Source organism: Actinia tenebrosa, unplaced genomic scaffold (assembly GCF_029948245.1).
Source record: "Actinia tenebrosa isolate PJP-AT-01 unplaced genomic scaffold, QUT_ActTen_1.0 PGA_scaffold9__36_contigs__length_13948895, whole genome shotgun sequence".
Classification (NCBI taxonomy): Eukaryota; Metazoa; Cnidaria; class Anthozoa; order Actiniaria; family Actiniidae; genus Actinia; species Actinia tenebrosa.
Genome location: NW_028292586.1, coordinates 3,663,540 through 3,679,482, shown reverse-complemented (window position 1 = coordinate 3,679,482; position 15,943 = coordinate 3,663,540). Strand labels below are relative to the sequence as shown.

At 46.0% G+C, this 15,943-nt stretch overlaps 1 protein-coding gene across 1 annotated transcript; it reads right to left on the bottom strand.

Moving 5' to 3' along the window:
- Window positions 1-13,899: 13,899 nt before the first annotated feature.
- On the bottom strand, window positions 13,900-15,867 carry LOC148904519 (uncharacterized). The gene has a single exon (XM_089024984.1). It carries the CDS (start codon window positions 15,865-15,867, stop codon window positions 13,900-13,902), a length of 1,968 nt encoding a protein of 655 aa, XP_088881110.1.
- Window positions 15,868-15,943: the final 76 nt, after the last annotated feature.

The window sequence follows — 15,943 nt, the reverse complement described above, 5'->3', positions numbered from 1 at the left end:
ATATCCAAGGTTTACACCCGGTATATTTAGACAACGAAGTAAAGAAGAAAATCATAGACCACTTAGAAGAGCCTACCCCGCAAAGTCTACGAAAAACGCTGAAAAAATTAAAACTAGGGAAATATTACAAAGCTATTCCCTATCTCTTGTCTGAAATTACCGGTAAGTCTATTCCTGAGGTTTCTGATATGACAAAAGCTGAGTGGATGTTTTGTCGGCTGGATAAGAATATTCCTTATTACCCTGACGTAATCTACGAAATATTTTACAAAATAGACCCCAACCACCCCCTCTTGGGATGGATTCCAAGAAGATAGTGAATCTTATGCCATAAGATGAGCAATTAGCATAAATATTACGCGTAATTTCCAGACTGTCGTTCGATATGTAAACAAAACCCTGTCTCGCTTTTTTCAAAGCAAATGTTTACTGAGCGAGTTGTCTTTGTAGGTCCTTTTTCGCTTCTTGGTAGATTTTTTTGCGAGATTCCTCGGAAAGATCTTTTACGACTGTTTTTTGTTCCTTATGTCCGACTTTAATTTCTCGTACTTTTCCTCTTCGGCTAAGATAAGCGAGAATTCTACGTCGTCTATCTTTCTGTCACGCAAAGCCTTTGAGACAAGATCGGTAATGGTATTTACTTTAGCCCTTGACAGAGCTATTGTCGTGTCATGCTTGGATATCTTGCTTGACAACTGTTTCATAATGCCCGTAGCAACAGCAGAAATAATACCACAGGCTGCCCCAACGCCGGCCAAAGGAACTCCAACGATTATTCCCGGCCCAGTAAGCGAAGTAGCAACGCCGGAGCCCGTTAACACAACAGAAATGGATCCTGAAGTTATCGCAATCTTATGTAGCGTACTCCGGGCTCTGACGTACTTTTTTCGGACTTTTTCGTAGTGTTTTGTTTGCCCTTCCAAGTAAGCCAGGATTAAGTTCGCTTTATTAAGCCTGAAATTCTCCGCGTTTAGTTCGTTAGGTGTAGTATAGGGAACATCTGCGTACAACTTAGGTGCTGAAGGTATAACATCCATTATATATACTAATGTACGACGCTTTTGGGAATGATATTGAGGAGCAGCCACATCACGACAACCGGGATTATGCCAACTGGAGAGCATTTAGGAAGATGTTTCCGCATGCAGACCCTAGTAAGTTCGAAAGAAGACCAGATGGGATTTACTTCAACGGTGAAAGAATGTACAGTAATGCGGACTTGGAGCCAAAGGCGACCGCCGAGCCACCAAAACCCGAGCATAAAGAAAGGCAACCTAATTTCCCGGAGAATTTATTAATAACCAACCAGGATTACCCATTTTACGATGCTGAAGGTGGCGTGAACAACTTTGACAAGATAGTGACGCATTTAAAGATTCCAGTGGGTAAGCAAACCTTTGACGTAGTAATAAGGGATATCTTTAAGGATTTTAACCTTACGCACACTTCAGGAAAAGAAGCCCACGAATGGTTAAAGGGGTCTAACTTTAAGTACTGGCCGCAGCAGTTAAACTTTGTCGTCTGGGCGGCTACGAAGGGCTGTGGGGTTGCCGCGGATATGTTCGACATTGCCTTTCTAAGGTTCCACGTTGCCTTTACTATGCGGCGCATATTGAAGGAGCTAAGAGTGCTCCTGCCCGGGGAAAAGGTATTCAATCGAATGGATAACCACTACGATTCCGCTGCCCTAGAAAGACTAATGAATGAGTTTAAGCCGCAGCAAAGAGACTTTCGTTATCGGGAAGGCGCCACGCATGGCTTGGGTATTATTTATGCTTGGCATGTTGACGGCGTGCGTCCGGCAGACATGTATCATCAAAAATACCCCGGGGTCCTAAAGTTTTACGACTTGGGCGGTCGCAAGAATGACGTTACGCTGATCGATAGGATTAAGACAATTTACCCCAGTCCTTGGGATCCATTCGTACTGCTAAAAGGAAAAGGCCTAAGAAACCTAGCCAGGATCAACCGCAGCATTGAAGCATTCGTTTACTGCACCCTGGGAGCGCAGGTAAATACCCGCAGCCCCATTGTTGGTTCCCAAGGTGCTTCGCGGGAAACGCAACAAGAATTCCTAACCCTGTTTGAGTCCGCAATAATAGAAAATGACATATCCAAGTCAGTTCAAAGATATCAATTGGCGGTGCAGCAATCTAAAGTGCGGCTGGATTATGCCTTGAGTCCTGGTTGTTGGTTAATGCCAAGTAATTTGGTTATTAACACTAATTCCGTCGTGGGTTATAACAACAAGCTGCAGCGAGCAACCGAAGACATGAAGTTTGGGGCAAATGACGTGAACTCTGACATGACCAAGGGCATTCCTCACTTCGTAGAGAAGCCAAAAAAATTACATGAAACGAAGCTACCCGTAGTTAAGGTATCAAAGAAGGCCCACGTCATGCCTACGATACCTGAGGAATATGACCATAACTTACTAAAAGCCGGCTTGGCTACCGCAAGCATTGGTCTGAGTTATTATATATGGCGATGAACAACCCCTACGTAGCTGGAGTAGATTGTGTCTATACGACTTACACAGGCGAGAAAAAATACACCCAGGCATCTTGGGTTGATGTCACCGGAATGTCTGTAGACTTGAATTACTCAGGGAAGAAGTTAATCCTTTGTAGTATTTGCATTGGCACAAGTAGTCACGCCAACGTCGGCTTTAGGTTCCTGGATGACAACGGTATACTGCAGCCTATGCGCGCGAAGACGAACAACAGGGAGCCTGCGCATTTTTCCGTAGAGCCCAACCCCAGCAGCTTCGAAAATCATTCCGTTTGGACTTTCCACATGGTTGCCGATTGCCACGGAAAGGTAAAGCTACAAATGCGTGTAGACGATACGGGAAAGGTCACGGTAAATAGCATAGAGGATCAAAGAGATTACGTTTATAATCACAAGAGCATCAGCACTCTTACGGTGCTTAGTCTCTAGAAGCAAACTATGTTTGCTGAAATATATGAATCCACATGCGAAGGAAGATTGGTTCCTTTATTACTTGGAGGAGAAGGACTACGTGAATGATAAATGGTTTGATACCGGGCTGTGGGTAAAGGTTGGAGGCCTGGGATTAATCATGTGTACTATTAGTATTTCAACGGGGTGGTCATGTAATGTTGGGTTTAGGATCGTTGATGAGAGTAACCGACCATTACAGCCTTACAGAAAAAAAGACAACAATAGGAACCCAGTTCATTTTTCATTTGAAGCCAACGGACGTACCCCAGAAGATTTAACGCCCGTAACTTTTCACATGATAGCTAATTGTCAATATGCGAAGTTACAGATTCGCCCTAGTGATGCCACCAACTCCGGCTCCAATCTCGGTCGCGTTCGGATAAATGCCGCCCCGTCAAGAGGTCCTTCGACTGATGCTATTTGGAATCATAAGACCATTAGCACCATGACTGCTATACCCTTGATACCAAATTATCAAGGCGGCGCAAATACTATCTTTACTTATCCCCAGTCGAGGATGCCTCGGACACCCGACGACGATAAGCCACCAGTAATACACGAGGATAAGATCAACCCCTCATCTTCTTCAGGAGTACCACTCCAATAGCGACAACCAAGATCCAAATGTTATTCCCCACGAACTTTAACAGTTCTCCGCCAGCCCTAAGTGCCAGGCCAATAACACTACCAAGCAGCCCAGGTAAGCCGGCTGCCATCTTTTTTCCCAAGTCCGCCAGCCCATTACCTAATTTCTTTACACCCGCGCCTGTAGCCTTAAGCGCATTAAGGATAACTCCTACTACGCTTGAAATAGCGACCGCGAATGCCAGTGGAACGCCATACTTCAAAAGGGCTCTTTTTACCTTTTCCTTGGTGGTAAGCCCCAACTCCCTTTCCAAGCCTTCTTTTTGCGCCCGTAATTCTGCAAGGCGTACCTCGAGGGCCTCTACTTCCCTTTGGGTTGCCTCCCTTTCTTCTTCGGGGCGCGCCTGGTCATTGATTATTTCCTGCTTTTCGGATACGTTTTTTTCCAGGTCTTCGATAGCCTGATCTCTTTGCCGGATTTGCTCTTCTTTGGTGTTGATTTCGGCAACCAACTGCCGCCGTTCCTCCAAAGAGCCGGCTATGGTGATATGCAAGTCTTTAGCTTCTTCCTTGCTCATGTCCAGGTCTTGCAGGGCAAGCTCAAAGGCCTTTTGGGCCTGGTCTCTATCGCGCAGGGCATTGTCTCTTTGTTCTCTCATTTCTATCATTCGCTGATTTTTGTCGTTGATTTCTCTCTTTTGAGCATCGAGAAGTAGTCCGTTCTGCCTCATGTAATCTGCTTCCCTTTCTTCCAACGTTTCTTGCAGCTCCTCGACGCGTTTTTCTAACGCAACCCTTTCGTTCAGGGTTGCCAACCTTTCTAACGCACTTCGGGTAGCTAGTTGCAAACCTCTTAATCTCGCCACGTCACCCCTAACTTCGCCATTTTCGTCGAAAAGGGGTTGTGGTTTCGTCCAGCGGTTTTTGTCAGGAAATCTCAGGTCTTGGACGCTTATGAGGACTTTGTTTCCGCGTTCTGTGAGCCTTACGTCGTCGGCCTCGAAGCGGGAATAGCGCTGCGTTAGCTCTTGCTTTGCCCACTCTACGGTTTCCCGTGCGGTTGCTTCGTCTATGTTTTGAAGTTCCAAGTACTCAGGAACGGGGCCGCGGTTCTTTGATTGCCACATGCGATTCAAGGCTGCCTTGAAGCTTCTCCACCTACTGCCATACTTGCTTGCCAAAGCCATGTCGTAAAACAAAGGCTTTGCCTCCGCGTTTTTAGTCCATTCATCAAATTCTTCATCGTTAATGTCGACTTGACCTTCTTCGGTAAGGGGGTCGAAATCCGTTCCTTCTACTTCCATTATATATGATAAGCTCAAAGTTAAACCCCAACGTATTACCTAAGCAGGTTGGCGGACTAAAGGCTGAACGCACCTTTCACCGGGTCACCTTTACTCCCAGCAGTGCAAAACCAGGGGAGACGCTGTATGTAGGCGTACCCCGTCTGACGGATAACCTAGTCTTAATACCCGGCACCTTGGCTTTGAGGTTTGACCTAGCAATACAACCAAGCACCAAGGACAAGCGCTATACCGTTAATAACGTGGGCAGGAACCTCGTCTCTAAGATGAGAATCAAGTTTGCCGGGGAATCCCTCTTAGACTTAAATAGGTACGATTTGTACACCACGTATAAGGATCTGTGGCTAACAGCCTTCGACCGTGCACAAAAGATAGAGCAGGGAATTGGAAGCGTTATCCTTCGTAAGCTTGGCAGCGATACCAACCCGGCGCCTACGGACTCCAGCGGAGCAACCGCAGTAGCAGACGCAACGAGGGTAAAGACCGCCTATGGTAGCAAGTACGTTATCCCTTTGGACTTTGAAGTGATTACGAACCATGGTGTGTATTACCCCAGACAGTTATCCGAGTTACAGTTTGAAGTAACCTTGGCGGACACTACAAACGTCATTGGAGGCATGGACAGCGCAATTAGCGGGGCTGTTGATCCTTATTCTATCACCAACTTAGAGCTGCAGTATGAGACGGTATACAGCGAAGAGCTGGCACGCAGCGCTGGCATGGAATACAGCTCCGGCAAGGCATTCCTTTACGACCACGTGGTGATGTACAAGACGTTCAGCTTCTTGGATAAGACGGACGAGGTTATCAACCAAAGCATTAACCTCCCCCGAAGAAGTCTCACGGGGTTAATGCTGGTGTTTGCTAAGCCCTACGAGGCCGGTAAGCGCGACTCCGAGGCCTTTCACAACCCTAACATTACTAACGTCGGCGTGAATATCAACGGAGTCCCAAACAAGGTTTACTCCCAGGGAATAAAGCCTGCAGACGTGTACAGGGAGGCAATGCGCAAGTTTGGCGACCAAATTAGCCCTGAGGAATTCTTTAATGATAAGTATGCGTTATGGATTGACATGCGCACGACGAACGACGAAGACCTACATGGGCAGGGGTTACGTCTAGTAAATACGCAGGATGGTATAACATTGGAGATCAGGCGCACCAAAAACGCCAGTGCGGGCGACACTGACAAAATAAACTGCTACGTTTTCGTGGTGTCTGACGCGCAACTGAGCGTAGAAATGAACCAACTTAAAAGCGTTGCATATTAAAAAGTTAAAATATTTCTCAAATATACGATGCTACGCGTATTCCAAAACAACGAAACAAAACTGCAATGCATTGCGCAAGGCGAAACTTTGTACTTTAAGGCGAAGGAAGTGGCAACCGCGTTAGGTTATGAACGTTCCAGGGACGCAATTAGGGATCACGTCTCCGATAAATACAAGGAAAGGTGGGTTGACATAAAAGGGGCTCCAAATCACCGCTCTTCTACTATTCACCCATATTCCGTGTTTATTTCGGAGCCTGGTTTGTACGAACTAATATTTAGCTCTAAGCTACCCAAAGCTGTGGAGTTTCGTGATTGGGTATTCGAGGAAGTGCTACCCGCATTAAGGAAGACCGGTAAATACGAAATAGAAAAGCGCTTTGACACCCCAAATAAGTTGGTATTTAAGATAGGAAACGAATTTGACTTACATAAGAAGGTGGTTAACTACATCCGCCGGTTTTACCCTCAGATGCTCATAACACCGGGTTTAGGCGAACTGCAGGATTCGGACGGCAAGCGTATAAAGCGCTGGCAGAAATGATATCAACGCGGTCAGCCTGATCTGCTTATCTTGAACGCCCATAAGCATTACCGTGGATTCTGCATCGAGCTGAAGACTCCGAAAGGCAACGGGGTATTGTCTGAGGATCAACGCCGCCTCTTAGACGGCTACGAGGAAAATGGGTTTAAGGTGCTGATAAGCAACGACTACGACGACATCTGTAGGAGCACCACGGAGTATGCGCGAGGAATTCGCCTGCCTTGTAGGTGGTGCTGCAAGCGCTTTAGGAACACAGACACTTTAAAGACGCACTTAAAGATATTTCATAGAATATATGGCGTTTGAGGCTGTGAGGCAGATACACTGGCGAGACTTAAAGGAGGGTGTTACCTACGAAATAAAAAACTACGTAGCCTTTGACGACAGGCTACGGTTGTTATTGGCGCATGAGGGTGTCACGTACAGCCTGTGGGCGCCGGATCGCGTTCGTTACGTCATCGAAGGACAGGAGTTTACGCATCTGAGGTCGTATGGTAAGAAGGATGTTCGCTGGGCGTTTGACGTCGCAAAGTGCGTCCTTCCTTCGCCTCTATGTGGTTAGGCGCAGCATTATCTAAGTGGGGTTCGTCGACAATGAGGGTCGGCGACTCTTTTTTAACGATGCAGTCAGCAGGGGGTTCGCACGTAATACAGTCCATATATTGAAAGACTAAGAAGGCGGCTGCGTAGGCTATCATATATCCATCCCAGAATGTTAAGAATAAGGTTGTTATCTTGTTAAGTAGGGTCTGGAAACTATCTCAGAAACCCTTGTGGAATGTTGAGGATAAGGTTAAATATTGGTTAAATGGGTCTGGAAACTATTCCAAGGATGTCCTCATAATGTTTAATGTTTGGTTAATAAACAGTTAAAGATGTGCTCCTCTTCTCTGACACATCCACACTGCTCACACACTCCTCTCCAGTATTCCCTGTTAGTCCGCGGGACGCCTTCAGCACGATCAAAAGAAGGAAATGCGTGGTTTATTTTCCTATGGTAGTCTATCCTATTCCTTAGGTAATGATCTTTATGTTTGCAGCGACTGATAAGATCACCGCACTGGTAACAATCCACTCCTTCTAGATCGTACTTCTTTGAAAGACATCGGTATGTTTCCTCATGTTTATTCCTATGCGTTCGTAAACGCTGACGACTACTAAGTATCTTAATACAGAAACTACACTGTCTTACTTTACAGCAAACACCCCTTTTAAGATGTTGCTGCATTTCCTTTGAGGTATTGAATTCCTTATTACAGTCCTTACAGGCGATTCTACAAACGCGTCTTTCTTGATGTTGCTGCATCTTTTGAACAGTACTGAATTCCTTACCACAATCCTCACAAACCTTACTAACAGGCTTCTTCGTACAAACACCACGATAAACGTGGTATTGCAGCTTTTGTTTGGTACTAAACACCCTCTTACACACCAAGTAGTCCATATATACTTAACTATATCTTAGCCTCCATTTAACATCCTTTAACCAATATTTAACCTTATCCTCAACATTATTAGGTGCCTTTTGAAATAGTTTCCAGGTCACTTAACCAATATTTAACCTTATCTTCAACATTCTACGAGGGGGTTTGAAATAGTTTCCAGACCCACTTAACAAGATATTAACCTTATTGTCAACATTCTACATGGGATATTTCATAAAGTCCTTAACGGACTCTTTCGCCCACGTTGCCATCGTTACTAACGCACCAAACCGTTCCGCGCGCTTCAGACCACACATTTCATCGTACAACTCCTGCACGCGCTCTTTAAGGCAATTAATTTCCTCCCTTCGCATTTCGATGGTGTCTCTCTTATCTTTAATGTCGTTAACGATTCTCTGCACTGCTTCCACAGGCTCCATATATATATCAGAAAACCTTACGGTTTTCACTAGTGGATTTCGTTAGAAATCCTAGTATATTATGAACCCAGATCACATGCCTTGTAACGCTCTGATAGTAGGACCCACCGGCTGCGGAAAGACCCAGTTCGTGGTAGAGCAGCTATTAGGACCCTTTAGATACCGCTTCGACTACATAGTGCTGCTCTGCCCCACCTACGTGAATAACCGCACCTGGACGGGCGTAGGAGTGAAAGATGACGACTTCTTCGTAGATATCTTAGACCCTAACGAGTTATCTGGGCATTTGAAGTTCTGGCATAAACAATTCCCTAAGGATACGCAGACATTCCTCATACTGGATGATATTGCCTGTGGGGATGACGTAAAAAGGCGCACTTCAGAGCTTGTTAAACTCGCCTTTAGCGGCAGACATGACAACATTAGCGTTTGGTTGCTCTCACAGCAGCTTACCAGTGTCTCCAAACCTTTTAGGGAAAACTTAGGTTCACTTGTCGTATTTTATACTCCGAGCAAGTCTGATCTGGAAACCATCTTAAGCGACTACGGCGGTGAGATATCCAAGGAACAGTTACACGAATACATGCGGCATCTAAAAACGCACCAACATTCCAAGATGATCTTCTCTTTGAGGTTTCCGTATTCCATAAAGATCTGCGATCTTTAACTCCTAACATATATGGAGATTGAGCAGCTCTTAGATGAAGTCCCCACGCAGCTAGATGAAAGTACCCTCAAGGAACAACTTAACATCCTCGTGTCTTCTGGGACGTGTAAAGAAATGATTGCCAAGGAACTTACCCATGAGCAAGTTAATAAGTTGTCGGAAGAGGAAGTAAAGAAGTTCCATAAGAGGTATGAGGCCGCCCTTGCAAGTAAGACCACGGACGCCGTGGCAGACTCCGCTATCCGACTTGCCACCAAGCTTCTCGGACTTGCGCTGCCCATAGACGACGTGGAGCAACTACGGAAGGACATAAGAGATGACTATGTAATATCCCAAGAACTTAAGATAACCTGCGGCTGGTTGTCTTTGAAGTGCGGTAAGTTAATGGCAGTCGCCTCTGCGGCTTTGCACGTAGCTCAGCACGTCGACTTGAAGGAGGTACTAGGTTCCTTCGGAACATCTTGGAAGGACTTTAAGAAGGACAGAGAAGTCGAAAGGGTGTTTAAGGCGGCATTTGCTGAGGTACCTGATCAAGTCGCCTCAAGTACTTAGTCAAGTCGTCCTCAGGAATTACCCAGGTCGCCTCAAGTACTTATCAAGTCCTTCTCAAGTACTTACCCAGGTTACCTTAAGTTACTTATCAAGTCCTTCAAGTCCTTAGATATAAATGAGTGAACCAGAGTCAAAGGTAGAGCAGCCCCAAGAGGAGCAGAAGATTACCAAGGCTAAATCTCCAGGCAGAGTTGCCGCGGGGAAGAAGCTCGCAGAGATGAATAAGAAGAACAAAGCAAAGAAAGAGGAAAAGGTGGAGGAAAAAGAAGAGGAATCCTTTATTAATCCAGGCTACGTCATCGGCGCGTTAGGAGTCATCATAGCAGCAGGTAGCCTCTACTTACAATGGCGGGCAACGAAGCCAAAAGTAGAATTGGAGGCCGTGCACGTACCGCAGGAGCCTAGAAGCAAAATACCCGTGATGGAATAACCTTCTCGCTTTGTAATATAATGTCAACCGCGTTATTGAAAACTGTTGAAGAAGCAGCTATCATTACTTCCATCGTTGCGGGTATTGGTTGGGTAGGTAAGAAAGTGCTCAAAGAAGACTTTACTGAAGACCCAAGCAAGAGCTTCGCTAATTTTGCTAAGATGACCGCTGCCGTAGGCGGGGCTATCATGGTAAAGGATTACCTACGGAAGGAAAAGTACCTGCCGACAACGTAACTCGTGAAAATCCCTGTGATTTTCTAATATATAATGGCTAGTTTAATCGCAGGTGGAGTTATTGCAGCTTTAGCATTCACTGGAGCTAATTATGGTGGTCAGTATTTGGATAGATTAGTCAGAGGTGATCGCAGCGGAGATTTGGCCGCCGAAAGGAAGAGACACGACTTAGCGCTGGAGAAATATCAGCGAGACGTGGCGGCTTGGAATGAAAAAAGACAAGCTTACAGGGATTGGTTGGACAAGAACTACCAAGACAAAATGCAGGCAGACAAGAACTTCGAAAATACAGACTACGCCTTTAGACTTTATGCACAGGCACACCCCGCGGCATCGATGGGATTGAGAAAGTCCCAGTTTAAGAATTACTACCAGCCTTCTAAGAAACAAAAAGACAATGAGCTGGTCTTCGTAGGAGTTGCAGGGCTGGCAGGAGGCGCGGCTTTGGCGTATCTAATATAATGATCGTCTTTTTGGAAAGCGACAAGAATAACTTTACCACTTATTTGAATCCCCCCATCAAAGCCTATAAGGTTCGGCTGGTTAGTTGCTCTTTGTACAATTCTTGGTATAACCTGATTGGGGGCATAGTTACTGAGCATACAGGAGGATCTAACTATCGAGCCGTATTGCTGCCCAATGGACATTACACGCCAATAACACTGGCCAAGGAATTAGCAAAACACGGTTATACTCTCACCACAGGATTACCACACGAAATGACCCTCAAACACAATATGCCAAACTATTCAGTAACTTTTGGAAAGTTTGACCCATTGGGATCTTTATTATGTGCCTCGGGCAAGACGATTACCAACACGGCCATACCGGTGAAATGGAAAGTCGCATCCTCTTATGAAGTCTATTGCGACTTGGTCCATAGTTACAGCAATGGGGAAAAGTATTCTCTTATGTCCAAGTTTCTACCCAAAGGTAATCCATTTGACCTGGTAGAATACACTCCCATTTCTTTGAGCTATGACTTGTCTCATTTGGTAGAAAGCATAAACATCACCATTAAAGTGGATGGAAAGACGGTGGACTTCAACGGACGAAAGATCAATCTCGTTTTGGAATTCATATAATGGGCCGCGTAGAGGACAAACTCAAGAGGATTTACTATGGGCCCGAAGGCTATTGGAAAGGAGCGTCGGCCATCAAGAAACTCGCGACCGCGGCCAGGGTATCAGAAGAAACGGCTAAGAACTGGCTAAGAAAACAAACCCTCTGGCAGGTTTATCTTCCCGTGCCTAAGTACATTCCAAGGCCCAGCTTTACCGTAAATGCCCCCAATGAAGTTCATCAGGCAGATTTGCTTTTCTTACCGCACGATAAGGTGCGAAGAAAGACCTATAGATACGCTTTGACCGTAGTCGATATCGCAAGCAGATACAAGGACGCCGAACCCATAACCAGCAAGGATTCTGGGGAAGTCGCAGAAGCCCTAGGTAGGATTTATAAGCGCGTCTTGAAATGGCCTAAGCTGCTGCAAGTGGATGCGGGGACAGAGTTCATGGGCGTGGTTACTAAGACCCTGAAAGACCACAGCACTAAGATTAGAAGAGCCGAAGCTGAGTACCACAGGGGTCAGAGCATTGTTGAAAGATTCAATAAAACCTTGGCCGAGCGTCTCTTTGGATACCAGTATTGGAAAGAGCTGGAAGATCCGTCCAAACGCACCAGGGAATGGACTCAGAGGCTCCCCCAGGTCGTCGCGGCTTTGAACAACGAGGCGGCCAGGGCTACGGGAATAAAACCCAAGGATGCCATAAAAAAGAAACACGTGGAACACAAGTCCTACGTCAGAAGTTCGAGGGCGGTCTTCCCCCAGGAAAAGAGATTAGGTGATGTCACGGTTCGATATCTCTATGAGCCGGGTGAATTAGAAGGAGGATCCAAAAGAGCTACGGATCCTAATTGGTCTTTGGAAACTTACCAGATCCGAAGTGCGCTAGCTAAGAAGGGTCAGCCCATCTTGTATTATCTTCATGATGGTCCCACGCGTGGGTTCGTCAAAGAAGAACTGCTTATCGTGTGATTACCAAACGCGTGCGTGTAAATTCCGTCGTCGCACATCCAGCGCTTGCCGTCGAATGCTGACAACGACACCTTTTCCTGGGTAACGCTGTGTATTTGGTGGCCATACGATCGTAAGGAGTTCATGTTGTGGCGCTGCGTCTTTTGGGTATTCAAGACATCTAAGTAAGATTGGTGCGTAAGTTGCTTCTTAACTACGTACTTTTTTACGCCTTTTGCCTTCTTATCTGCGCCGTCGCTCTTTAAGACGCTGTACATCTTTGGCTTTAACCCAACGTACTCTACAATTGGCCTGCCAAGCACCTCATCCTTCATCTTTCCTATGACTTTCTTGTTCTTAGCTGAGTAAAGTGGGTGGTCTTTTGGGTAGCCGGACGTGTCGTATTCGTCAATGTCTTCAAGGCAGTCCGCGTAAACGTCGGGGGTTTCAATCTCCATTATTAGTGAGTCTGTGTCGGTGTACAATAAACGACACTTGTCACCGTACTTTAGTTTTAATTTGTCGTAGTAAAACTCATACATGAGCAACTTAGACAGCTCTAACACTGTGAAGCCGGTGTAAACGGGCTTGTTAAGGTAAAGGTTTGCCTTTTTCATGTGAATTACATAGAAGTTAAGCATGTCTACGTAGCGTACGAAGCCTGGCTGGGATACATAAGACTCAGCCTCTTCGCGCGTATTTGCGATCTTTATCGACACCCGCTTGCGAATGTTCTCCATTGTCTTACCAAACACTGAGTTGTTCATAAGCTTAAACAGGTTCTTCTCAAAGTCGTTCTTGGCTGCTGTGCGCTTTTGCGTGTTAAAGTCTATGTAAGGCTGCATCCAGGGCTCTTGACGGAACTTTAATGCGCGGTGGACCTTCGTTACGCGCATTCCGTGGCGCACGTAGAATTATAAGTTGCGGTAGTGAACTACGTACTTCTTTTTGTTCATTAAGTTCATAGTAAGCTTGCGGTATGGTTTGTATGTGGGGCAAAGTTTCTTTTGTAATGGGGAGAGTTGTTCAAAAGGTATCTCAATCGACTCTGGCGCTAATGGGTAATCGTCGTGAAGGTCGTGTAAGTGTTCTGGGTATTCCAAATCCACCTCAAGGATAAAGCCTTTGCGGCTGTCGGGTCTTATTTGCATGTAAAACTCCGGTTCGCGTGGCTCAGTCCATTCAAAGTCGCGCACTGGCAAGTATTGGGACATCGCCCAGACGTAAAGGTTGTTCGCATCTAGGTAAAATATGTAGGTTGATGGTTTCTCGGGGTCGTGCCCCTCAACTTGTGGGTTATTGGCGCGCGCAAATCGCCTCGATGGCCCACAAACCCCACCGCGAATTCCGTCCTCCATAAATCTGTACATCTGGTAATCTGTTAAGAGGTCTAATTGGGCGTTCGTGCTCTTTAGCAGGGCACTCCAAGATAACCCAGGGGCAGTGTAGAAGTTTGCTGGGTCTAATCAATAGTAAGACATCGCCATCTTCCGAAAGCTTTGAAATACGTCGGCTAATAAGACTACATCCGAGAGTAGGTAGACGTCGTGGTAATCTCCCATGTTTTTGCAGTCGTGCTTCTTCCAAACCTTCTTTGCGTGCTCGTACTCTTCATCTGATATCCCAGCCTCGTTTAGGGAACTATAGAAGCACTCTTTCGGTGGTAAAGGCTCTTTAAAGCGCTCCCAGGAATCCATGTATTCGTAGGGGTAAACTCCCTTGCGCTCTGCCTCGTAAAGGTCTGAGATTGGTGAATCTTTGTTATACTTAGCTAGGTTCGCTAATGAGTCTGCCATAAATTGTTGGGAATCTAAGAACTTTAATTTACCAATTGTCACAGACATGTACCGCTCCTTGTTATTCGGTATGCACTTAACTTCGTGGCCGTCAACGCCTTGTAAGAGAAGGTGGGAATCGTATCCGCGAAGGTTGTGAAAGAATACTGGAATATCCATGTTTGGGTCAATCTTGTTGCGGCATCTCCAATGCGCTGCGCCTTTGTACACCCCGGTTAGTTCACAGTGGTCTAAGACTTTATCTACGTAGAAGTCTTCCTCGAAGGGCTTTTTACAGTGAATGCAGTGCGTGGTTGGCTTTCCAGCCTTCTCACCCTTGCGTGCGTACTTCCCGCACTTGGGGTGTGCTTCACCAAGGTAGGCGCCGTCGTCTGACCAGCACTTCTTAACTCTCCGTCCGAATTGGAGGAGATTATGCTTGCATACGTGGCACGTCATTGACTTTGCGTACGCGGCCTGCTCGGCCTTGGATAGCTTTGGTTGCTTTGTGGTGCGTAAGCGCTGTCTAATGTCCTCTTCCTCCTCCTTAATGGCTTCTAGGAAGAGTGCGGCCGCATTCTTACCACGGTATATGACTGGGTCGTCTGCTTTACCGTCGCTGCGCACTACAAAGTAACCGTAAGAGCAAATCTCGTGAAGGCCTTTACGCTGCGTATTGCCTGATTCTTGGTATTCGTCTGTAATTATTGCCTCGAAATCTGCGTAAATGACGTAGGGAACTTTGCTTTGTCGCTTGAAATCCTCGTAGAATAAGTCTTTATTTGCTGGCATTTGAATACGCTGTGCAACTTCCTCTACGCCACGGCAGATTTCATCGTGCTTCTTTAAGGCTTTTAAGTCGGGAAAGGGAAGCAGGCAGGATTCGCAGAAGAACTTCTTGCACTTATGCTTGGTGTGTCTGTAAAATAATCGACTTAGGTTCTTAACCCAGGAATAGTGACCGCCGTGGTAAAATAGGTGAATGCGCTCTCCGGTGTGCTTTGACAACATTAGTGGAACAATGGTCTCTTCCCGGTCTCCATAAACGTTTATTGCTAGGTCGTTGCGCTCCTCAAAGTCTGGTATACAACTTAACTGCATTGGAAAGGAAACGTCAGTCCAATCTAGGTCGTCTGTCGGGTAATTACTCGTGCGCGCTGTGTTTTTCTCAACTGGGTATAAGGCAGACCTAATTGCCCACTGGAAGCATTTATTGTCGTCATTCTTAACACTTGCAATTGCTTTCTTTCGCTCTATCCAGGCTGGTAAAGGTACGTAAGACCCACCTCGAATTGGTACGTACCGCGCCATGCTTATTTTCATCTCCACTATTTCGGTTACTGCCCATCCCGATCCTTCTCTGGTGTAGTTTGAGAGTGTCTCTAACATACCCTCAAGGGCAGTCGACAAAATCGGTGCTAGGTTAGTAGACTGTAGTACTACTAATGACTTGGAGCGTAGCCAGACCGTAGTTTCGGTGTCATCACCCTTAATTAGGTCTAGTTCTACCACAATGCTTGCCTTCATCGCACTCAATTCCTTAACTCCCTTCGCTAAGATCTTCCTCCTTCTCTCTCTGGTCTTAGACCAAAACTGTCTGAGGTCAACTTCTCCTGCGCCGGGTATGGAAACGGTGTTGAAATTAGATCGTGACTCCATATATAATAGGAAATATTGTATACCTTATATGAGGTCGTCGTAGTCGTATGTGCAACTTTGACAATGCCAATACAGT